The sequence below is a fragment of the Stegodyphus dumicola genome, chromosome 9 (genome assembly GCF_044657685.1).
Source record: "Stegodyphus dumicola isolate Sdum_Otavi_A_Nest chromosome 9, ASM4465768v1".
NCBI lineage: Eukaryota > Metazoa > Arthropoda > Arachnida > Araneae > Eresidae > Stegodyphus > Stegodyphus dumicola.
In genome coordinates, this window is record NC_140776.1 from 42,916,405 (window position 1) to 42,941,985 (window position 25,581).

The 25,581-nt window shown below is 35.2% G+C and overlaps 1 protein-coding gene across 2 annotated transcripts in view; it reads left to right on the top strand.

Moving 5' to 3' along the window:
• Nucleotides 1-18,774: 18,774 nt before the first annotated feature.
• Nucleotides 18,775-25,581, top strand: part of LOC118185978 (ras and EF-hand domain-containing protein-like) — an 87,188-nt gene continuing 80,381 nt past the window's right edge. The window contains exon 1 of one of the 2 annotated variants that reach the window (XM_085823382.1): nucleotides 18,775-19,816. In XM_085823382.1, the coding sequence (XP_085679508.1) occupies nucleotides 19,476-19,816 (341 nt within the window). In that variant the 5' untranslated portion in view covers nucleotides 18,775-19,475. The remainder of the gene's footprint in view (nucleotides 19,817-25,581) is intronic. The other variant, XM_085823383.1, reaches the window with a different exon arrangement.

Here is a 25,581-nt window from a genome sequence, read left to right on the forward strand (position 1 = left end):
CAAGGCTTCATCGATTTCATTTCTCCAAGAGAAGTGCAAGATATAATAAAACATCTTAATGTCAAGAAAGCCAACGGTTATGACGGCGGGAATAATCCATCTGATGCAGACAGTTATCGGCAAATAAGCCTGCTACCGCCCATCGGGAAAATATTTGAAAGAGCGTTGAATACAAAAATCACTAATCATCTAGAAAGACTGGATTTAATTGACTCTGCCCAGTTTGGCTTCAGAAAATATCATAGTATCACCCATCGGGTGCTCAACCTTGTTGAATACATTGCGGAGGCTTTCTTCCATAAAACAGGAGTTGCGGCTTTCTTCGTTGATCTAGAGAAAGCCTTCGACAAAGTTTGATACGAGCGCCTAATTTACAAACTGAATAATTTCATGTTCCCAGTCAGACTTATCAAACTCATGATGTCTTACTTAAAAAGAAGGACTTTTCAAGTTCGTGAAGCAGTTCTCTCCAGCAGGAAAATTATTGCCAGTGGGGTCCTGCAAAGTTCAGTTATCGCCCCGAAATTATTCAATATTTTCATTAACGACCTGCCAAATCCACTCAATTCGAAGCTATTAAAATACTCGTAATGCTGACGGCACTGTGATTCTTGCAAGATCTCGGCACCCGAAAATTGCACTAAATAACCTGCAGATCCACGTCAATGTTGTCGCCGCTTGGTGTCAGCTCTGGAAAATTAAAATCAACACAGCGAAATGCAAAATTGTACAGTTTCGCCGTTATCGAAGGAATGTGATCACAAATAACGACATCAAACTAGGTGACGAAATTATCCCAGTAGGATCTTCAGCAAAATATTTAGGGATCATTCTAGATGATGAAAGATTGACTTTCAAAGAACACATAAACGAGCAAGTCAACAAAGCGAATGGAGTTCATGGCTCTTTACGGACTAATTGGAAGAAAATCAAAGTTAAGCATTAAAATCAAACGCACGCTGTATCTCATGTTAATAAGACTTGTTATGCTTTATGCAGCCCCGGCGTGGGCGATTGAGAACAAAACTGAAAGGAAGAAATTAGACCTTTTACAAAACAAAATTCTGAGATGCATGACCAACGTGCCGTGTTTCGTCAGGATCTCGATCATACACGCTGATTTAAAATCCAGTCCTATCTCCGAGCGAATCCTTATGGTAGCAGATATTTTTTTTTTTGAGAAGATGGAAAATTTCCAGATTAGTACATTACGTGAAATTGCTAACTATGACCCTACGATAGAAAGTGTTGTGAAGAGACCTCAGTCTATTCACCATAACGTTAAATCAGATAACTTCAAAAATGATGCATGCCTTACTTGACTTTCTGGTAATGCAGAAATCGGTGATATTAAAAAATAACACATTTGGATATTGGACTTCTTAAGAATTTCGCATTTGAAATCCAATAATGTTACCTTAGGATACCCAACAACATCCGTGAACCAGCATGAAAGTTCTTCTGGTATTCTGACATAACCAACCTTTTGACGGCCTGATGTCCACCTGGTAAAATAACTGGATTTTTATAATCCTTTGTACCCTTCTGAAATGTAATCCTTGTTTCAGTCTAATAATTTGTTGTTCATCCTTGGTTGTTGTCCAAGATTAAATTTTCTCTTCTTTTGTATTAAAAACATGATCTTCTTTCTCTAACCTTGAATTCTTCGCAAAATAACTCTCCAATATTTCGTGAAGATCTTACATTTAGACACTATCCAAGAATCAACTGTATACTTTGTCGTTAGTTTCAAAAATAATGATGATATCAATTTTATCCATAGTGTCTACATTTATTATTTTGCTCTTCATCAGTTCTGCAGCTAAAAGTATAGAGCAATAGAAAAGTGCTCAGAAGATTCATTTTCCTCTTTTCCTCATATGAAGAATATTCATCAGAAATATGTTTTCTGATAGGCCACTTAATTACGAATTCTTATAACCAACTGGGTCCATCTTCACTATTTACTTGAAAGCAGTTCTCTAGTGGATAACCCCGCGAAGGCAAATCAGTCGAGTTCGTTATTAGGATCCATTAAACTACTTATTTCATTCCCTTCGTTGTTCACAAATACCGTCAAAGTTTCCTTACGCTAAATTTACCCTAAATCAGCCGTGGAATCGGTTCAGTGATTATCAAGACCTTTCCATTGAAGCCTTTTTTTACAACTATGCACAATCGAGCTCCCACGATAGTAATAATCAATTTCATTCGAGGGATAGCCTTGGGTTTTACTAAAAGCACTCTCTCTTTGGCCGCTAGTAAATGAATTTCGACATTCTCAGAAGTTTCCATACGAACAAAAACAGCTGGTGCAAAGGCTGAATGAATAGCGTCACAAAACGAATACAGGTAAACATATGGCCTGCTTGGATTAATTGAAAAACACCGCTTACAGTCATTGATCTAAAAAAAAAATTAAAATTAACAAAGTTTTCGCGACAAGACAGGACGTATATCAAGTTGGACATATTTCAAAGCACATGTATACCGAGGTATCACTGGACTCGTTTTCTTCCGGCGCGACCAGCCACATCTGCACCAGTTAAAAGATAAGTAGGTCGTCATAAATCTTCAGTGTCGTAAAATGTAATTCAAGAACTGACGCTCTTTAACTCATGGGGAGGTTAAGACAGAAGATACAACATTACAAGTTGTATTTTGTTCATAGGTATTAAAAGTACAAACTAAATCTCAAAATCACCCTCTAGCTTTTTCACTTAGTTTTGTAGCTATTATGTAAATTTTCTGGCGTTCATTTTTCATGGCTCAAAATCCGTTGCCTAGAAAGTATGACGCCTAGAGTAGAAGTTAAATCCTTTCTTAAATATGATTTTTGCAGTGCTGTGTCATGTAAAGCTAGAACACAAAATGTATAATTATTTCCAACTAATTTCACTTTCAGGGTTTGCAAAAGAATTTGCTGTGAGTTAATGACACTGGCAAGATTCATCGATTTTTCTTCCTAGCTAGTTCCTTTTTCACTGATGTTTAAAATAAGCTTCTAAACATTTGTTTAATTTTTAGGTAGACCAAATACAGAATTATGCTGTGATTCTTATGGCAAATTGCGCATTTAAAGGAATTCCTGCATTCATTAGCAGAGTTATTAGCCTTTAAAGAGCGAAAGAAGTATCCTTTTCTTTTGAAGCTTTTGCCTTTCTGCTTATAGCATTTTTTGAGCTTTAAATCAACTAAACAAATTATGTTTTTCACTGAAAAACACGCATTTCTTAGCAGGGAAAATCAGCACTCAACAGTCTTCTTGCCTTTGAAAGACGTTCGTGATAACAAATTTCGGCCTACCAACCAAAACAGCTATAGCTAAATTTATGCTTTCTTCTGATTTAAAAAAATTAATAAACTTTCCTGTTTACTACATTTTGGGTCTGGACAACGGTCAACATTTGCACCTCTTTGATAGGCTCTTAAAAATCTTCTGGTTCGCCAGATTCAACTAAAGGATAAAGAAGTACAGCACTTTTATCTGTAGTAACACCAAACGTTTCCAAAGCCCAAATTTGTTCTTCTAAATTATCATATAATGTATATAAGCTACAAGAACACTTCTTTAATAGCTCTTAAGAAATCTAGTAAGCAATACTCATCTAAAGGATAACGAAGTGCAAATAGTAGCAATACCAAGCTTTTCTAGAATCCAAATTTGCTCTTCTAAATTATCATATAAGGCACATAAGTTAGAAGAATGATTGGAATTTGCTTAATTACCAGTTTTAACAATACTCCCACATAAACATTAACCTGCAAGCCATTTCGACACTAACGAGTCTTCAAATATTCTATGGCTTTAAGAAAATTAGCAGCTGTTGGAGGGAAACATTTTAAAATCCCCTTTGCACTCGAACTTTCAACAGTGGCTTGTAACAAATATCAAAATTTATCAGACTCTTGGTCAGTTTTTTTCAAACTGACTACAAAAACAGGCATTCTTAAATTTCTCTTTCAAATTTTGGAATTCAAGCTTTGAAACTCTAAATGTACGTTTACATAAATTTTTGTTGACATATTCATTCAAAATCAAATCTGAAATACTTATATTCTGAAGATTCTTAAGAATACTTTTCTCTGTAATTTCGATTCTAACGCCTTATCTGCTTAGTCTACAACAGCAACAAACTCTGCTTCAATTTCATCTTCGGTTCAGGTGCGATGCAGACGCTTTCTTGGGTATCCGTGATGACTTTCTCTATCCCAATGTAAGTAAGCTTAAAGATTTTCGAACACGTATGAGTTCATAATTCACTTAGTGATTGGAGAAGTCCAAACTCATGGAGGAAGCAATTACAGAATATCGAGGTAATCCAGTGAAAGCTCAAACGTCATAGTTCATTAGTGATGTATGAGAACACAAACGAAATTTCGCTTTAACACCAACTGTGGAATGTCCAAATCAGGGAAATGAAAAATACGAGGTAGCGCATAATAGGTAAGGTGCGAATTATCAGTGTCAGCAGGTTATAAAGAAAGGCCAGTGATTGTACAAACCTAATCAAACAATTAATCAGTAACGCTAAATTAAATTATTACAAAGGCAGTTAAAAAGTGGAAAATACAAAAACAGAAGAACATGGTTGGTGTAACAAATAAATGAGGGCAGAAAAAATGAGACACATAGATTATATACACAAAGTGACAGAGAAATTAAGTAATATGCTTTAACACGGCCTTCGGCCTTTTTATGAACAGTAATCATAGTTTAGTACAGGAATAACACTCAATTTCTTCTTTGGTCAGTATGCTGAAAAGGGTCTAAGCTTTTCAGCCGCCGCCATTTGCCACCGTTCTTTTGCCGACAGGACAATACGTCGGCAGCTGATTCGCCATGGGTCATTTCGCTGTCAAATAGAAATAAAATACGTGCGAATTTTTTCTCTTTTTCTGCTGTCTCCTATCCCTAGACCAAAGAAAACCACGAAGTTGCTATTTCTTAGCTGAAGTGATTGCAGAATGATGGAACGTTAACTTTTGCAAACATTGCCGTATATTAAAAATAGGGTGGGTTGTGTGGGTTCCATATCGAATCAGACTGAAAAATATATGTTAGGTTATTTAATTACGGCAAAGCCTCGAGGGCTATCTGCCTAAGGGGAGGGAGGCCTTCGTGGAGCACTTTCTAAGAGAAACTGGCTCGCATACACGTTACACATGGAGAAAACCACGAAAACACCCATGCAGCCAGCCCGTTCGCGGCATTCGAACCTCGGACTGAACTACCAGTGTTCAGTGACTTTACCGCTCGGCCGCTGGTGAGCCGAAAAATATATGACTGTGAATCGTACTTTTTTTTGCATCGTTAGAAGGATTACAGCGTTATTGTTCTCTCTGCTGTTAGATACATTACTCTCAATCTAACTTAACTGGCATCGGGTACTTTCAATAGTATTTTAGTAAATCTAGAAGATATGTTTAATTACGAAAGCTTTGTTCTTTTCATCGCTATTGGCAGTTGCCTTATTTATCTTCATTTTGAACGCATGTTTAGACCAGGGGTCTGTGATCCTATGCATCATTATGCCCGCCGCCAGTTTTACGTGTGCCTGCTGCAGTGCGACTACGATAAAAATTTTCAATTAAATGTTATATGCATTTCTTAGAGTTAGTAATTAATTAAATATAAACATGTTTGTTTTAAAATCATTTTTTATAATTAGTATATATTTATCATTTTAAATGGGCTTTCCACACGTCCATGTTTGACCACGGATGTCGCAATTTGAAAGCATGGTGCCAGTGTCCCAGCCAGTTTGTCGTTTGTCCCAATTATTTGCTAAACAAAAAAAATCAAATACACACGCATTAAAAATATTTTTTAATGCCTTCCCGTACAACTGTACTATATTCCTCGTACTGCGAGTGTACTGTACATGTACTCTTCGTACATGGCTGCATACACAGAGCGTTATTGTTTGTTCTGTATTGTGGTACCAGAACCAAACTTTGGAGCACAACTTCACCCACTTAGGAGTTCTGCATTGCAGCGCCAAGTCTAAATTACCCTCAGTCAAATGGAATGGTTGAAAAAAGTATTCAAATTATTAAGCGAATGTTAGAAGAATTAAAAAAATTAACTTGGCGAATTTTTTTCAGTTTGTACCAAGAATAATTCACTTGGCGAACTACTTAATATATGGCAACCTGTTTGCCTTTCCCTTCCATTGTGCAAGAGCGGAAAAAACCTCGCATCGTTCCTACTTTTTTACATTGTGGATGAGCGGAAAAAAGAGTCACATCCTTCCTACTTTCAAATAATTTTAACAAAGTGTCTAGACCACATTTGATATTATTATCGCTTTCAACAAATATACCAAATTTTAAAAAGCGCCAATATATAAATTCATGTATCTCTTCGGAAATTTTGAATAAAAATTCTAAATTTGTGCTGGTATGCTTAGAAATACTATAAGATGATGGCAAAACTTTTATAGTTTATAATTCAAAATTTCTTCCGAAAAATTTATAAAAATTATTGAAAAGTACAAATTTTAGAAATAAATCATAAAAAATTGGCAAATATTATTTAGAATGAACCTAAATTTCGAAATGTGAAAGGAAGAACCAAATAAATTTGATAAAATAGAGATATTTATAAATATATACCAAACTCAATTAACATTGAGCAGTTACAATTTTGAGGGCTACTTTTTTGAAAGCTACTCGTGGGATTTTTACAAAGCTTGACAGTTTGGCGTAATTTGAGCCGTAGAATTGAAATATGGAAAAAAATTGGCATGTCATTTCAGAAAAAGTCCGATTTTGTGTCGAAATACCTATATTAGATCAATGCTATAAATAAATCTAATACATATCCTAAGTCGCGCTTTCGAGACATAAAAAACGCAAGTTAAATTTCGTCATTCGGCCCACTAGAACGGGAAACATAGAACTGCCCCCTTTTTTTTAACAGTGTACCTATAAATTCTCCACTCAGCGGAAGTGTTGTGTCACAAAGTTCTGAAAGAGGTGTTGCTAGATTCTACAAACGGACATAACTATGTTACTCGATTTGGTAGGACTATAAAAAAAAAACATATTATTTAAAAGAGTATATATAGTCTTTTCATTCCTGTTAAATTCCCGATGTCACATTGTAAGGATCTTAAGTTTTACTAACGTTTATTTTATTTTAAATCTTTACTATCACTTCTTATTTTCTACTTCCGGCCAGAATTATAAGCGTTAAAGTATTTATTGCAAAATTTGTCTGGCGAACGCCAAGTATTTAAGTTGTGGCTTTTTGCCAAGCGAGAAAGAGGAAGCAGTGAGTCGAAGCAGGCCGCTTACCTTAGAAGTTTTACGCAGTTGCTGGTTGCCTTCCAGGCCAGAGGTTTTAATCCTCTTGATAAATTTTAAACGTATTGTAGTGTTCACAGTTCTCTGTACTACATACGGCTTCCTGTTAATATAAGGCCAATCTTCCACCTTTATTATTTTAAAGTTAAATTAGAGTTTAGTTCTACTTTTTATACTTTTACGTTTTGACCCCAAGTAGCGGGTCGGTGTATTCCGAAGTACGGAAGTCATTGTAAATAGAGAAAAATAAAGGGTTTTGTGTACCCTTCTTGTGTATCCTGTTTACTTCCCACAGTTTTGAACATAGCTTTAGTAAGCTCTCTGTTCCGAGTCAGGTCCTTGCATGTTCCCGAAGAAGGTTAGACGGAACATTGATCCTGATAGTGGTGCCCAACGAAGAAGAATAACCATGGCCGAGTTTCAAGAAGAACCTGTGCTGCCTGCAGAAGCGGCTCAGAATCCAGAAATGCCAGCTGCCGCCCTGGAAGGATTTGGTTACATCGTCCAGACCATGCGCGCTTCGATGAAACCAGAAGCAACATTTAATGGAAACTCACCGGTAACCAGTTTTTTGGAAAAATTGGATGACCACTTCATGCTCTACCCCGTGCACGAATTTCAAAAAGTTACCTTAGCTACCAGCGCTTTGAGGGGCCAAGCGCTTAACTGGTTCAAATGTATAGGCAGAAGTCTCTTGGGTCAAGCAGGAAGTCCCACCTATACTTACGAGAATTTCAAGACTGCCCTACTAAAAGTCTTCCCTGTCGTAAGGGATCGGGCGAAATTAGAAACGGAACTTTTCAGCATATATCAACAAAGAATCGAAAATCTCTCAAGCTTTATTTTAAGAAACATTCACGTCTTCAAACTCTTGTATGGAAACCGTCCGGATCCTGAGATAATTCAAGTGATTTTGCCGAGGTTACTGCCCCAAGTGCAAGACTTTATTGAATTAAGAAATCCGACTACACTGGAAAAGTTATTTGAGCTAGCAATCCAGTTTGAAAGTAGAAGAACGGCGGACGTTGAAAGAAGACGCCAATATCAACAGCGAAACCAATTTGGTGCGCCAAGACTACAGCAAACTCAAGCGCACAGCTACGGAAGCAAAGCGAATCAGTGGGCAAGGAAACCCGAGCATTAAAAAACAGCCGGCGAACGTCGACAGTTCAATAGCAATCCAGGAAAAAAGTCTCAAGGTCAGTGGAAAAAGAAGGAAAGCACGGAAAAGAAAAATAATTTAAACTAAAACGGATTTCTGCTGACGAGAGGGTGCGGAAATCCGAAGGCCACGAAAACCCCTCTTCCTTCAAGTTAAATACAGTAATGGTGAAAAATTTGACTCTTCCGAAGATTGAAGTGTTGGTGAATAATATCCCAGCCACCGCACTCCTGGATACAGGTGCGCAGTGTTCCTGTGTGGCAGAAGAATTTTTTAGGAAGTATTTTCGCAAATACCGCATATATAATTCGGATAATACGACAGTGTTAGCGGCGCAAGGAGAAAAATGTAAGTGTATAGGTAAAGTACCGCTGTATATCCGTATCAAGGACGAACAAGTAAAGGTGATGTTTTTTATAGTAAAGAATCTGCAAGCACATATAATCTTAGGAATAGATTTTCTTTCAGAAGCACAAGTAACGCTGGATTTTAATGAAGCGTCCCTTAAGCTGACAATGAAACCAGTACGTGCAGAAAAGGCTGAACCGCCGATGTTAAATCTTGACCACCTGCCTAATGACGAGCAAGGAAGAATCCGACAAGTGGTAAGTGAATTTGCTTCGTTATTTAGTGATATTCCAGGATTTACTCAGGTTACTAACCATAGTATTGACACCGGAGATTCAATGCCAGTTCGCCAAAAAGCATACCGGTATGATAAGAATAAGGAAAAAATATAGAATGGCATATTACCGATATGCTACGTAAAAAGATCATAACGCCTATCTCAAGTAGTTATGCTAGTCCGGTGGTTTTATGTAAGAAAAATAATGATTATCCTTTGGAGCATCCAAAAAGGTGGAGATTCGCTATTGATTAACGTAAATTAAATTCCATAACGAAATATCCGGTATATCCGTTACCGATCATAGAAGAAATTTTAAGGAACATAAAATCAACCAAATTTATGACGACTTTAGACTTAACGAATGGTTATTTTCAAATAGGGGTTAGGCCTGAGGACGTGCCTAAGACTGCTTTTATAACCAAGTCTGGCACTTATGCATTTTTGCGTATGCCGTTTGGCCTTTCAGGTGCCCCGGCAACATTTCAGCGATGTATGGACATTGTGTTAAGACCTGTTCTTGGAAAGTCCACATTTATCTATTTAGACGATATCATTCTTACTAGTGATAATCTCGACCAACATGTACAGGATTTAAGACAGGTGTTTTCTTTATTAAATGAGGCCGGTCTAAAAGTTAATGTCGAAAAGTGCAAATTTGCAGCCCCTGAATTAAAATATTTAGGTTGCAAGATATCTCAGAAAGGAATAGAGACAGACGAATCAAAAATAATCGCTGTACAAAAGTATCCGACTCCAAACACGGCAAAGAAGCTCTCTTCTTTTCTAGGACTTTGTTCATATTATAGGTCCTTTATAAAAGATTTTGCAGCTATCGCTAAGCCATTGTTAAAATTAAAAAGAAAAAGGCAAGATTCTCGTGGACGGCCGAAGCCAATAGTGCTTTCGAAAAATTAAAACAAGCATTAACGCAAGCCCCTGTGTTGAAATTTCCTGAAAAGGATGAGAATTTAGAAATTTCAGCGGATGCTTAGGATTATGCGGTAGGAGCGGTACTTTCGCAAAATCAGCAGCCCGTGGCATTTTTTAGCCGAACTTTAAATCAAACACAAAGAAACTATTCCGCGACCGAGAGAGAGGCACTTGCAGTTCTGTTAGCAGTGCAAAAGTTCCGAGTCTATTTTGAAAAGGCGCCGATAACAGTGTACTCTGATCATGCGGCGGTAACTAGATTGTACTCAGGGAAAAACTTATCCCCAAGGTTAATAAGATGGGCACTCAAGCTACAAGAATATAATCTGGTAATCAAGCATACCCCCGGAAAGGAAAATATCGTAGCAGATGCCCTATCCAGAATTAAAATAGATGAAGAAGTTAATACCGTAAAGGTGGCAATGCTCACAGCATGTACAATAAATTCCCGAGAAACTGTAATAACCGAACTGGGTAAGGATCCTGAGTTTGGAAGCATTTATGAGTATTTAAAGGATTCTGAAAATTTTAGCCACCAAGATATTGTGGCGATAAGAAATAGGGCGGCCCATTACGAACTAATAGATGGTCTATTATTTTATACAAAAACTACGAATTCCAACAACGAATTTCGACCTGTTATCCCAGCTAGTCTTAGATTAAATATCCTGCAGGAGCTCCATGACAGCCCTTTAGCTTCTCATGCTGGTATTCGAAAAACTATCCAACGCGTACGCGAGGCAGTCTATTTTCCTGAACTGCAAAAGTTAACAAGGGCGTATGTCCAGTCCTGCCCAACATGTCAAGCAGTTAATTATATTAATTTCCGCCCGGCCGGGTTTCTAAATAGTATTAAATCCGAATTTCCAAATGAAATAATTCGCATCGATTTATTGGGCCCTTTCCCAAAAAGTCAGTTAAATAAAAGTCGCTATCTCCTTGTTATGGTTGATCATTTTAGTAAATGGACCGAAATTGTTCCCTTAAAACGAGCCTCCGCGAAATTAGTTACTGATTCTATTTTAAATAAATATATTTTAAAATACGAGTCGCCCCTAAAAGTTATATCGGATAATGGTCCTCAATGTGTAAGTAATATATTTGAAGACATGTGCCAAAAACTGGGCATACGTCATTTAAAAATGGTCCCGTATCGGCCGCAATCAAATATAGCGGAGCGGGTCAACAGACATATAGTGAAAATTATCCGTAGTTATGTTAAAAATTTTCATAAAAGCTGGGATAACTATGTCAATGAATTTGCTTTCGCCCTTAGGACCGCAAAACATGATACAACGGGCAAAACTCCTGCTGAGTTATTTCTAGGCAGAAAGGTTATAACACCGTTAGATAAACTATTTTATGTGCAACAAAGAGCCCCAGAATTTAAAATGGGTGATATAGAAAAACTAATAAAAGAAGCAAAAAAGAATACGGAAGTAGCACAAAGAAAACAAAAATTGTATTATGACTTGAAACGACGGGAAGTAACTTATAAAGTAGGGGATGAAGTACTAAAAATTAAGCATTCACTTTCTTCAGCACCAGAAGATAGAACTGCCAAATTTTTTCCTCGCTTTGAAGGACCATATGTTATAGAAAAATTAACTCACGCTGTTGTAGTGTTAAAGGCAAGAAATGGTGAAACCTGTTCCGCAAATATGGATCAAATCAAGCCCTACTTCGATCGTAATAAAATGCAAATCTTTTCAGATCTTTTGCAGAATCCGGTACGGCAGACACCGCAGGTACAAGTTCCAGAGGTGGGAAAACGACAAGTACAAGGGCAAGCCAATGAGAGACAGAAGCAAGTGAAAAGAAAATTGCCCCGCGGAAAAATTGAACGTAGCAAGAAAAAGAAGCCGTTCCACCGTTGAGAAAAGAGAGTTCATGAACACCCCCAGAATGAAGAAGGGAGAAGGACGACGTATGCAAAGAGAACCAGGAGAAATAACGGCAGCTATAACCCGGCTCTAAAACGGAAGATCTACTGATCGGACGGGACTCTCCGCAGCAAATGTCGCCGAACTGCGGAAGGGCCATCAGCGGCGGAGGAAAAGTTACAAGGAAAATTTGAACGGCCAGCAACGAGGTCCAAGCAGGAACACGAAAGAAGTTTCCTGGTTCCGTCAAGACCAGCTGCCATCAAACGACCAAGACCACAGGGAGAAGCGAAAAAGAAGGTATTCAAGGGTGACCGAACTGGAGAAAAAAGAAAGCATCTAGAGGAAGGCACTGAAGGGCGAGCCCGTACAAGAAGGAGGATAAATCAAACAACTATCTGCACTACCTTTAAGGACTGGGCCCAGAAAAGAATGTTTGAATATCACAAAGATAAGTAAAATTTTATGTTACTTTGCAAACTTAAGTTAATCTTTCATTCTTACTGCAAGTGGCAGATTTCAAGAAGTTTTACCTCATGCGAGGTCTACCTTTATCGCCAAAAGGACGAGAAATGAGTTGTTACCGATTTTGGTATTATGTTTTCAATTACTCGCGCGTAAAACTAAAGTTGATGTATAATAGCGTTGTGTAAAGACTTAAATATTGTAAAAAGTTATTGTATAAATATTATTTAAAACATTCTGGCAAGAAAGAAGTTTTAGTCTGAAAGACTTTTTGAAATGTATTATTTCAATGTAGAAAGAATTGGCACTTGCTTTGAAAAGAATAGAAGTTAACAATGTACTACAAATGTATGTTTTCAAATGTGTAAAATTAACGGCATGTTAATATGTTCTTATATACAATGTGAACTGTTATTTTAAATGTTAAGAAATACCGTGATATGGTAAAAGTGAATGTTAAAATTTTTTTTATTCGTGTGACTGTAAAAAGACTAAATCATGGTGAATATGTGTTAAAGGTTGAATGATGTAGTTAGGCTCTCTGACGCTACACTTCAGAGTTAGCCACTTTCAGAATAGTACCTCAGGGTTTAGAGTTGAAATTAGGGTGTGTTACGAGGTCTTGGTATGTTGAATTTTAACACGTTAGTGTTTTGATTGTAGGAGGAAGTGTTGAACACATAGACATAAACACATTCGTGTTTGGTGTTCTTTCACAACACATGTGAGAGATCACGGGGAGAGATAACTAAAATAGTTATGAATGAAATAAGAATGTTAAGAGAAATATAATTATACATGTTACTTGCCATTTCATTGTGTAACATTTCATTAAACTAGTTTTCCTTCCAGATCTCTGGAAGGAACCAGATTTGAATAAAAGCTCCTCTTTAGATGCAGTACATATGTAAAAAATTGTGTGTCCTGGGAGCTGCTATTGTAAAAACAAAATTTCTTTCTTTTAAATTTCTAGTTTCTAGCGAAAAATGTTTGTAAAAGATTGGTCTCGCGTTAGATTCTAGAGCTAAAAGTTTTCAACAAGGTCGTTTTAGACCTCAGTTTCAAACTAATTAACTCTGGCGGGAAGTATGTAAGGATCTTAAGTTTTACTAACGTTTTTTTATTTTAAATCTTTACTATCACTTCTTATTTTCTACTTCCGGCCAGAATTATAAGCGTTAAAGTATTTATGCAAAATTTGTCTGGCGAACGCCAAGTATTTAAGTTGTGGCTTTTTGCCAAGCGAGAGGGAGGAAGCAGTGAGTCGAAGCAGGCCGCTTACCTTAGAAGTTTTACGCAGTTGCTGGTTGCCTTCCAGGCCAGAGGTTTTAATCCTCTTGATAAATTTTAAACGTGTTGTAGTGTTCACAGTTCTCTGTACTACATACGGCTTCCTGTTAATATAAGGCCAATCTTCCACGTTTATTATTTTAAAGTTAAATTAGAGTTTAGTTCTATTTTTTTATATTTTTACGTTAGACCCCAAGTAGCGAGTCTGTGTATTCCGAAGTACGGAAGTTATTGTAAATAGAGAAAAATAAAGGGTTTTGTATACCCTTCTTGTGTATCCTGTTTACTTCTCACAGTTTTGAACATAGCTTTAGTAAGCTCTCTGTTCCGAGTCAGGTCCTTGCATGTTCCCGAAGAAGGTTAGACGGAACATTGAACCTGATAACATATGTAACTGTAACATTATATACATATGCAACCGCAACTGTAGTATAAAATTCAGTCCTCGGTAACATACTTTAGATAAGGGTGAGGACTCCACTCACTATGCAAGTACTCTTTTAATCTAGGGCAGAGGTTCTCAACCTTTTGACTAACGTGTATCATCTAAACAAAAATTGAAAAACTTTAGTACCACCACTATGAAGTATTACTACCACCACCACTCTTGAACAAAGCTCAGATCGCATAAATTTACGAGTGTTAGAAAAAAACCTCAATCAGGATGTTGGGTTTTTTTTTTTTAAATTTAATACTTAAAAATACTATGCTTCTTTGCGTACCACCGGTTGAGAACCCCTGATCTAGGGAAAAGATTTGAAGACTGGTAGATTCCTGTATAGATCTTATGACAGGAGAAATAAGGCGTTGCATTCAAGGAATTAGCACATCTGTCACAACATTTGTATGTAGGTTATGTGTATTGGCTTTCAAAAGAGATTGGCCGTTGCTAGGCAAGTCAGATCATTTTATGCATTTTTCTATTACAATTATGCAACATCTCATAATAATATGCCGCAGTCACAATTTTTCCCAGCGCAAATTTATATTTCTGATAATTTCTTTGTAATCCTACACAGACGTCATCATTTACTTCCTTTGATTGTGCTTGCCGAAATTTTTGGGGTGGCAGAGAGTTCATCCAATTCAATGGCTGTAGTTCAATCAGTGGAGTCAGTTTCAATGGCTGCTGCTCGTGCTTGGTTGTATCGCTTATTTTATTCTTTCCGAAACAATGCGCATGTAGTATTTGTTCTGCCATGGAAAGCTCTTTTACATTATCATATTCGTGAAAACATTTCAATTTACTTCTGCTAAAAACCAGTTAACTATTACATACGTAAAAAAGTAGAGTTTTCAGTTTGAAAAAAAGTTAAGATGCATTGTACAATGCTTTAAAATTTATACATCATAAGATTATCTTTCTATGATGATATAGCAAGAAAAATAATTACTTAATTGCATTCATATGTGCAATGAAAAAAAATAAGTAAAAATGAATTGAATGAAAAAAATTGCGAAATTCGTATTAATTTTTCAAAGTTTATTTTTTCCCCTGTTTAAAACCTATTTTCCCACTTTACTACACTTATCAACGGCCGAGCGATAAAATCGCTGAACGCTGATAGCTCAAACCTGGGTTCCAATCCCGGCGAATGGACTGCATATAAGCATTCTATACCGCGCCACCTGCATAGGGAAAATCCGTGCTTGTGATTGGACATACTTTCCGATGACATCATTCTCTCTTGGCGTATTGACGTTTAGGAGGGATTCTTACGGTTTTGTTTTGTTGAATGGCTCGCATGAGTGACACGGAAATGTTAAAATTATCATTTGTTTTCTTTTAACGATAATGCCAGATGAAAAGGTTTACTTGCAGCGTTCTGCAGATGGCTTCCAAATGTATGGAATAATACAATTATAAAGTCCTTTAAAGACACTGTTAACACCAGACGCAAACTTGAGCGCTTAGATTATATAAATAGCAAGTTCTAGAATTCAGTACAAAAACCAAAACTCGTTGGATAACTCGACGATTTTCGACCTAATTTTAAAGGCAGTGTGCGCTCGGAAGTATATTATTATTGCAATTTTGTTGCGTTCGTTTCCTTTCACATTACAGCAAATATTTCCTTTGCAACTGCATATGTTATTTCCATGTTAGTATCCATGTTTTTTCCCTTTCTAACATTCTGTTGCTATAAATGAAAGAAAAAAGGGCGTTCAGTGTTGTTGCTGAATTTAATACACCTGTATAAGGAAAGGAGTTTCCTTTTCTGATAAACACTATTTTTACACAAAGGTACGAAATATATTACACATTAAAAAGGGGCAATATTCATAAAGTAATATTATTCCATTTAAACATACGTATCTTTATTTCTCTAATCCAAATTTATAGTAGTCTAACTTCTTCTTCCTGAATAACTACAAATGTAATGAATTTACTGTGTACTATGTTAACTCACAATATTTTTGCTAAAACTGACTTGTCTCATATTTTCGGAGGTTACATTTGCAGAGAATGGGTACATAATGAACATGAAATAATGAATTAATAATCACCACACATTTACTATGAACGGTTTTAAATTAAGAAAACATTTATTAAAAATCTCTGCACGTAATATTAATACATATTTACGGATTTAACACACTAGAAGAAATAATACTTTTTCTCTCTAGGGCGAAAATTCACTAAATTTTTAAACTTAATTCACCACACTACAGTGCCGTAAGAATGTCATCTCACGGCGCCAAAAATACAGCGCACGTCAATAACAATAATAATCTTTTTGATGCTGATATCAAAATGTAAACAAATAGTATGGAGGTGTACTCTCGAGCCTAAGCACAGGCTTTCTAAGCGTAGACAAAATGATCTCATCGGAAGCCATGCCCAATCTTGAGGATGTAATTTTCTCTATGCGCGTGGTGTGGTACAGAACGCTTATACTCGAACGGGATGGCTGAATGGGTGTTTTTCTGGTTAGCTCTACGTGCAATCTCAATATGAACCGGTTTCCCTTAGAAAGTCTTCTAGGACGGCATCCCTTCACTTAGGCAGATAGGCTTCGAGTGCCTTGCAATAATTAAATAAACGAAACCAAACCCTTCCTTCTTACTTCTGCACTACAATGGGCTATATTTAGTATTGTTAAACTGCAATTTTCTTCTGTAATGAATAACATACATTTCTGATAACAAATGATAGACGAATATGATTTTAATTGAATTAAATGTAAGGATTAAATTGAAGGAATTGGGCTCATTGTAAAGATTTTATTGTTACTCTTATTAATAAGTACTGTAGAGACATTAGGTTATTTTTTTAGAAGCAGGCAAGATGAAAAACTAGCAACGCCTTCGCCGGCAATCGAACCACGGACCTCTGGAATACCGGCCCAGCGTGCAGAACCACTACACCACGAAGGCATGTTAGGAAAACGGGAGAAATACCTTATAGCACAAAATCTGTGCTTATGCAAATAGTTTGATTCATTGAATTTAGGACTAATCTGAATTATTTAGATAACGGCAAAGCATACGGAGCTTTTTAAGGGGAATTGGCCCATATAATCGTTACGCATAAGAAAAACCCTGAAAACTTCCACTCAGCTAGTTCGCTTGGCGGCATTTGAGCTCGGAATGCGAGTCAAATTACCAGTGCTTAGTGGTTTTACCATTCGGGCGTTCATTGAACTTCGACAGAAATTATATGTATGGCCTAGTTTTGATAATATTATATGTACTGGTGGCAGCTGAAACTAAACTCAGTTATTATAGTAACTTTGAAAGATTTTTAAAGTAGAATTGCAGCCCAGATGGTATAGTGATTAGGGAAGCCGACTGCGATACCAAAGGGCCCTAGTTCGAATCTCATGGCATTTTTGTAAATATCCGTCCCTTCATAAGAGGCAAAGGTCTAATAAAGATGGCCCATCTATTAGGTGCCTCCATAATAAAGTGACTACCGCTTCTGTTCTTAGTAGCGGCCAACGTTTATGATGATGACTGGTGCCCGCCGTTGGGGCGGGGGAAAGTATAATTTCGTGACAAGTGCCACTGAAAGACCATAAGAGCACAGTTATTAAGATATCCCTTTATTTTGCATTCCTTCACTAACTGTCCATTTTTCTCCCATTACACGTCTCCTAAATATCGTTAACTTGTAAAGCATAGGATATGTTTATGATGATCCAGCATAGAAATTGATTCTAAAAAGGACTCCGTGAGTCACTGGAAACTGTTACTGTATAATCATTTAAACAGAATGTAGGATTATTTGCATGTTCTACCGAGGAAAAAAATAATACCATAATATAAATTTATCAAAACTGTGAAATGTTTTACTACATGATTTTATTAAAAAAAAAAATAAGTTAGACAGTAGAAACCTCTTTCTCTCTTAGTTTTTTTCTTCTGTACAATTAGATTTTTAGATAGTTTAGATAGCATTTTTAGATGGCACAAGTCTTAATTTTCTTTGTCGTAGTTTTCTAATGTTTTCAAATATAATTATATTAAGAATGTTTAGTTTTAAATATTGCACTTTAAAAATTTTCGAATTGTACACTTATAGGCTGTGAATATATAGCCTTTCTGAAGAAATATATCAGTGATAACTTTCCTTCTATGATTTTATGAAGTTTGATATATGTTTTGGCAGTTTTCTATGGATGTAAATATGATCTTTTTTTACCTTACAAAGTCTCTACGAAAAACCTTCGCTTCCAAGGTAACCGGTAATAAATTATCTGTGTTTTCTATAAAATTTAATATTAAATTATCTATTCATCTTAGTTCTTGGTAGGTGTACATTATCTGTTCAGCTGCTACTGACACAAAATTTAATAAATTTATTATTATAATTTTGAAATAAGCTCTAATACTTCTGAAAAATCAGAACAAATAAAATTTTTATGTACTGCACAATTATATACTTTCGCACAAACGAAATTTTTTTACTGTAAAAAGTGAAAGAATTTACCGTTCCCATTCTGCAGAAGCGAATTGAATGAAATGTCACAGTAGTCATCCACCTACCTGTTTTAACGACGGCAGGTGGTTATGTTGACCTACCTATCCAAGTTGGGTGCGCATCATCCAACAGCTGCGAAAGATACACAAGGGAATCAACGCCAATAGCACATGCATAGTTTACGCAAGCGCGTCTGCCTTTGTTTGTTAAGGATGACACTGCACCGATAAGCAACCGCTGCTGTTTCAAAGGGCATTTGGAAAATATGCCAGTCTTTGGAGATGCTCCTTCTGGCAATATGCTAATATGTTTGCTAGAAAGATAATAATGTGTATAAGCGGTTTCTGATCCAATCAAAATATTACAGCCTAAAAGAATAGTGGGAAGTTTTCGTGCTTTCTTAAGAAAATTCGCTGTCAGGATATATAAAACGAAAAAAATGTTTTGGAGAAATCTTGTTTTGATGCGAAGTGCTGGATAACACACTCTTAGATCGCATTAAAATACATTAAAATATTTTATCCGAATTTATTCCCAACTGATGAATGTATTCGTTGCAGAGAAGAGTACCTGCCCATATGCAATTAATATTCACAAAATTGGATTTATTGGAAAATTGTGCCTTGTGTGAATGATAACGCATTTTATGTGACATCTCCAACTGAAGGAAAAAAGTTATACATTGAAGAAAACTATACGAAAGTATACGTTTTCTACGTACAATTAAATATTCTTTTAGTTGGCGAGAATACAGTTATTAAAAGCAGCTTAGAAATGGGAAATGATGTTCTTTAAATATACATCGAGCATTTTTCTGTAAATCGCTTGGATTATTTGGAAACTGACGAGCACTGTTTCATAACTTTTGCTTTACAACCAGTTATGTCAGTTCAACTGCAGAATTTCTTTAAGTCCTGTGATCCTGAAGGAACTAGTTCTGTCGACAAAGAAGCATTCAGGGACTTATGTAATCGCTTGAATATCTCGCAAGAGGATGCGGATTTGATATTTGATGATTTAGATCTTGATAGAGACGGAAGGATTAGTTTTGCAGATTTTTCACGCGGATTTTCAAATTTTTTATGTAATTCGGTAGCTTGTGAGCCACTGGACGACCATAATAATGATGGTGTTGGAAATTCTGAAGATCCGGAAGAAACAACAAAGCAACAGGTCTGGACAACTCTAACCACTGAGGCTGAAAGAGTAGGAAAAAAGAGCAGGTACGTGAAATATGAAGTTCCTTAAAAATTACATGTTTTAAATGTATGCATTCTATTAATAATATAATTTCTGTCGAAGTAAAATGAAATACTTCAGAGTTCACATAATGAAAGTGCTTCTATTTTACAGAGATACTGGACTATTTTATGCGTAGCATATTAACAAATTGCGCTCTTAGACTTTATTTTTTTGAATGTTATTCCTAGATATATATTTACAGTTACAAAGTTGAAGAAATGTACTTTCAGTTCTCTAAAGCAGTCTAGAATTTTATGAAAGCAAAATCAGCGTTAGAGCTGGAAGGACCTTGTATATATGATATCTAACTTTTTTTTAATCTACCTTAATTTTTTTAATATTACTTTTTGTAATTTTTTTTTGCATACTTCAATATAATTTTTACTTTCTTGTACGAAGTAAAGGACGGAATGAAATCGCCAAAAATTTCAGGTATCATGTTTCAACGAAAATATCCATTTTGATAGTTCTCGAATCCATTTAAACCGTTTTTTTTTTTTTTTTTTTTTTTTTTTTTTTTGCGTCACATTTGCACGTGCGGACAGAATAAAGAACGTTTTTCCCAAAAGGGATTCCAAAGAGATTTTTTTCGTGACGCGTACGTATCTCGCCTAACTCAAAAAAGAATAACCTCTGTACGTTGAAAATTTGTGTATGTGACAGCTATAACATTTAGTTGTGCCCCTCTCTCTTTAATTACAGTCGGCAGCAACAAACATACATAAATATGCATATATACTCACACTGTTACCCGGCTCATTGAGCTCATTTTTTGTGTTCTCATATGTTGCTCAAATATACCTTTTTTCCTTTAAGCGTGATTGAATTATGTTGTTATGTTCCGGTTAAGGTTTTTATGCCTTTAGTTAATCTGTACGTAATATTTATAGAATTATCAATAATTTAAAAGTTAAGATACAATAACACGCCGAACAAATATTAATTTAGAAGTCAAACAAAAAATATCAGCGTTATATTTTCAAATTTGAAATATAACGCTGATTTTTATTGTTTGACTTAACCACTTAAACAACTTTTAAATTTATTTAAAAGTTGTTTAAGTGGTACAAAGCCTAACGAAGCTGCCGTTTACATTTAGAACTGTTAGTAGAATAGCGAGTAGAAAGTCAGTTTGTGCACCAACTTCACTGTTTTTTTGCCGAATGGGACTAAAATTGCACCGAAAAATCTGTCTTCTTGCCCGCTGGCTTGCTTTTGGGTAGAAGCTCTATTTTTTTTTTTTTTTTTTTTTTTTGCAAACTGAAAAAATTGTTTTTTTAAAGTTTTTAACTATATTTGGTGTTTTATGTTTTTGTGTATTTGACAATTTATAGTGAAGGTGTTTTGAGGTTTTATGTAGTTTTGCTTTGCCATGACGTGAGAACTGAATAATTTATTGAATGAGAAATGTATCTTTAATGAAACTTGAGGAAATAAATTTAAATGAAATACAGCAAAAAATGTGTATAATTTAATAAGCCGTACAAGGAAGTCAGTGGTGTCCACATAAGAATTTTTTGTGTAAAGCAAAGAGTTGAATTACTATTAAAAGTGCTTGGTATATTAACTTAAATTAATAACTTGGGATTCATAGGTAAGGAAAGTTCTGCATTTAACTTGCTAAAGTATGAAACACATTCTAATAACTAGACTAATTTTCTTCATGAGGACCGTATGAAAATTTGATTTTGTACCTACAAAATCCTCTTACTCAAGTAATGATCACTTTTTATGCGATTTTTTACCTTATTTTAAGAAACTTTGTAACTGCAAGTTTTCTTATATTCTTAGGATCAGTATTTAAAGAAATAAAATATGTAGGCATCTTTCCAAAATACACTGTATGTATATATTTATTTAATTTGCTGAGGCTGCTAATTTAAATATCATATTTGCATTGCTTACATTGCAGCAATCTTATAACTTGGTAATATCAGTAACAGAGTGTAATTGTTATTTAACGGCATCAGTTTATTTTCAATGAAGGATAATATGTGTTTAATATTAATAAGAACTGTACTTAATAATATGGTCTGCATATATAAGGCGTAAAAACTTTCTCACGTTTGTAATTGAAATAGCTCAAAAATGTTTGTTAGAAAGCCTGAAAGATTTTGGTGCTAAAATTTCGCATTTTTTAATACATGTTTCAGCTATGAAAACAAAGCATGAACTTCTTATAAAATCGATTTGCTGTATATTCTTAATAGTTTCAGTTCTTTAAGCCTCTGAAATTTTCATATTTTTTTACTTAAATCCTTAAGAATTTTAAAAGTTAGCTTTTAGAAGACTGTTAGATTTTTTCCTATTAGCCTGGTGTTTGAAAGTTGCCATATCAAATATAATAGTCGGTAAAGTCGATGTCGATATAATAGTCGGTAAAGTCAAAAGCAAACCAAAGGAAGTTCTCAAGGCCTCGATCAATAGCTAATTTGTGGTTTCTTTTGGTTTTTAATGAAATGTGATTTTCAGTAGACCTTATGAGCTATTTTTGCCTTTATTTCTCAAAAGTAGCACACAGGATCAATATTTAAAGAAATGGACGAATTGGGCTTAGGAATATTGTAGGTGATCCCAAGAATATTGTAATATTGTAAGCATCAATATAATCAAATGCTGATCTTAGGAATATAGTAGATGTAACTCTTAATTAAGTAATTACTATGCAGTAGTTTAAACATAAGAAGCCTGTATTTTCTACTTTTAAAAGCGAGAAAATATAAGTGTTGGTTACCATTTTCTGATACAACACAGGGCAGTTATTGCACTGTCTTGAGCCTTAACAATGAATTAATATTCTTCTAATTATAATTAGCCAACATTCAGGAATTACTAGCTATAAACATTCAAGTGTAACGAAATGCAGTGGGAGCGTTGTTTAAGCAGTTAAAATTAAAAATAAAATAACAGTGGGACCGGTTGTTTAAGTTTCGGAATATCTTCAAACTATTTTTTAATCAAACGGCTTAAACTAAATCACTTAAATAATATTTTCTAAGCAGACTTTACATTTAAACTTAACAATCAGCATTAAGTAAATTATTGAACTATGAGTTATTGATTGAAATCTGATATTTGAGATTTCCATCATATCCTGTTTTGACGTTAGAAACATCTGGCTTAATATCCCCCCTTCTTCTTTCAGTGCCAGATGTCTATTAGTCACGACCTTTGTTTTTTAGTTGTTTCACTTTTACGTCGTTACACATTTGTGTCCGAATCATTCTTCGAATAATAGAATGTTGCCAACAAATATTATAGCCTTGTATTATTTTTAAAGAAATAACATAACAATATGCAAAAGGTGTATGTAAAAACAAGCAACAAATGTTGCTACCAAATGTTATCTCCATGTGTTCTCTTTTTTAAAGAAATAACACAGTGAATACATCTATTAAAAAATGTATGGCAGCACATAACATTCTATCCGGAATTCTAAAAATAAAATTAAAAAAAAATTAAATATTTTGTGCTTTCTTACTCTTGAATTTCACTTGGCCTAAGTACTATGAAAGTGATGTTTAATATCGTAAATAAAGTTAAAATGACAAACAAATTGTGTAATTCACCTTGCAAAGAAAATTGAATATTCATGTGATGAACTAAGAAAAGATTGGAAAAAATTGTAAAGGTATTAGGTTATTTCGAAGCAGGAGACATGAAAAATGTGCAGTGCCCTCGCCGGAACTCGAACCTCTCGACTACGCGCCGAGCGTGCTGACCATTACACCACGAAGGCATGCTAAGAAGGCGGGAGAAATACCTTATAAAATAATGGAACACTGAACTCTATCGGGAATTCTAAACGTATACTGGTTTTGAAAATTTTATGATTTTCTTCTTGACTTAACAAAACCTCTGGTGCATCTTTAAAATTGGAATCCTTTCAGAATTTCTTTTTTTTTTTAAAAAAAAATCTTTATTAATTTTTTTTGGTACAGTACATTGCGTTATATTATTATGACACAAAAACATTTATCACTGACACAACCTGTCAGGTAAAGCCATGTTTCTAGATATAAATTCCTTAGTTTGTCTTCCGCGCAGCTTGGCAAATAGCCAGTTTTCCAAGAGTAAGTAGTATAATATAAGTTCCAGGTTTAATAAAGTAAGATCTTTTCTTTATCTTTCACATAATGTTATTTATAACAAACTGAAAAACAGAAAACAATAAACGTGTCTCTTAATAATTTTTACCTTTATTGTTTAGTGATATAGTTAACTGATGTAATTTGTAAAACATTTAATGAATGCAATCCAACTAATATTTTTTTTTATAAAAGTTTGCTTCATTATTATTTTTAATACAAATAAATGTATTTTTAACCCACTAAAATGTTACATAACTTAAAAAGAGAAATATTTTGTGAACACACTATTAATGAAATTTTGTGTGATTTCCATATCTACGTAATGAAGTATAAATTCGAATGTTATTACAAATATTATAAAATTCGATTCAGAATAATTAACATTTCTAAAAATTGTTTAAAAATCAAAGGAGGTTTATATAAAAAGCCGGAATCCCTCTACATTTGAAGCATTTCTTAATATTTTAAAAACGTATATAAACACATTGCCTATACAGTTGAAACTTGGTAGACATCAGCCATGCTAGGCATTTGCTAAAAAATCAAAAGCATTCAAACACTTGTCAAGTTGTCGAAATCGACCCACTTTAACAAAATCCATTGTTCTTTCACAATGGGAATGGCTGTTTTGATGGAAGAAATGCCTTGCAATGTGTTAACTGTCTAATTAAAACACTTTAGCCTCATTTTGCTAAAACATATTAATTAGACCACAGTTAGCAAGTGGTAACATACCAAATTTGACTTAAAAAAGGTGAATCGAATTTGACATAAAAAAGGTGCACTTAAATTTTGCATTGATGGATATTAGCTTACACACTAAAAACAAACGCTTTGTGCTTGAGATATTGAATTCATTTACTTAAACAATCCTTGCTGAAATTTTTAATTAGAAGTTTTCTTCTCATTAGATTTTTGCAGCAGCTTTAGAAATTTAAAAAAAAAAAAATATTTAGTTTATGCAATGCTGCAGCAAATGATAAGTCTCGTATACAGGGTGTTTCATAGATCATGGGACAAACTTGGAGGGGTGGTGGAGCGTACTAAAACATGCATTTTTTTTTATAGGAATGTAGGGACTTAAGTGACGGGTTAAGGCAGGAACGCAAAAAAACGACACGAGAGGAAAATGTGTTTATGAGCAAAATCAACGCAAAGCGCTTCTTTATAGAAATACAGTATTCACAATAAGTGTTCAAAATTGCGACCACCAGCAGTAGTAGATGCTTGGTAACGTCTCAGAAGGGATTGACGAATATTTTGAAAAACGACAGGAATTTCGCGCACGCTTGCAGCCGCAATGGATAGTCGTGCAACGAGGTCCTCCAGTGAGTCAACGGGAGTCTCGTAAAAGATGCTCTTCAGATGGCCCCATAAAAAAATCCAAGTTGGATAAATCTGGCGAACGGGGTCCACCACGGCCCGGAAATGTCCCATCCAAGTAATTGCATACCCACACGTGGTTATGGGCTGGTGCACCATATGCGATCAGAAAAGACAGCCGGAACATCCTGCAGCAATTCCGGTCGCACATCTTGCAGAAAAATATGATAACATAAGCCATTTGTACGTGCAGGTAAGAGGTATGGGCCTATGAGGTAGCCGTTACCAATACCCGCCCACACATTCCCGGAGAAGCGGGTTTGGAATGCATG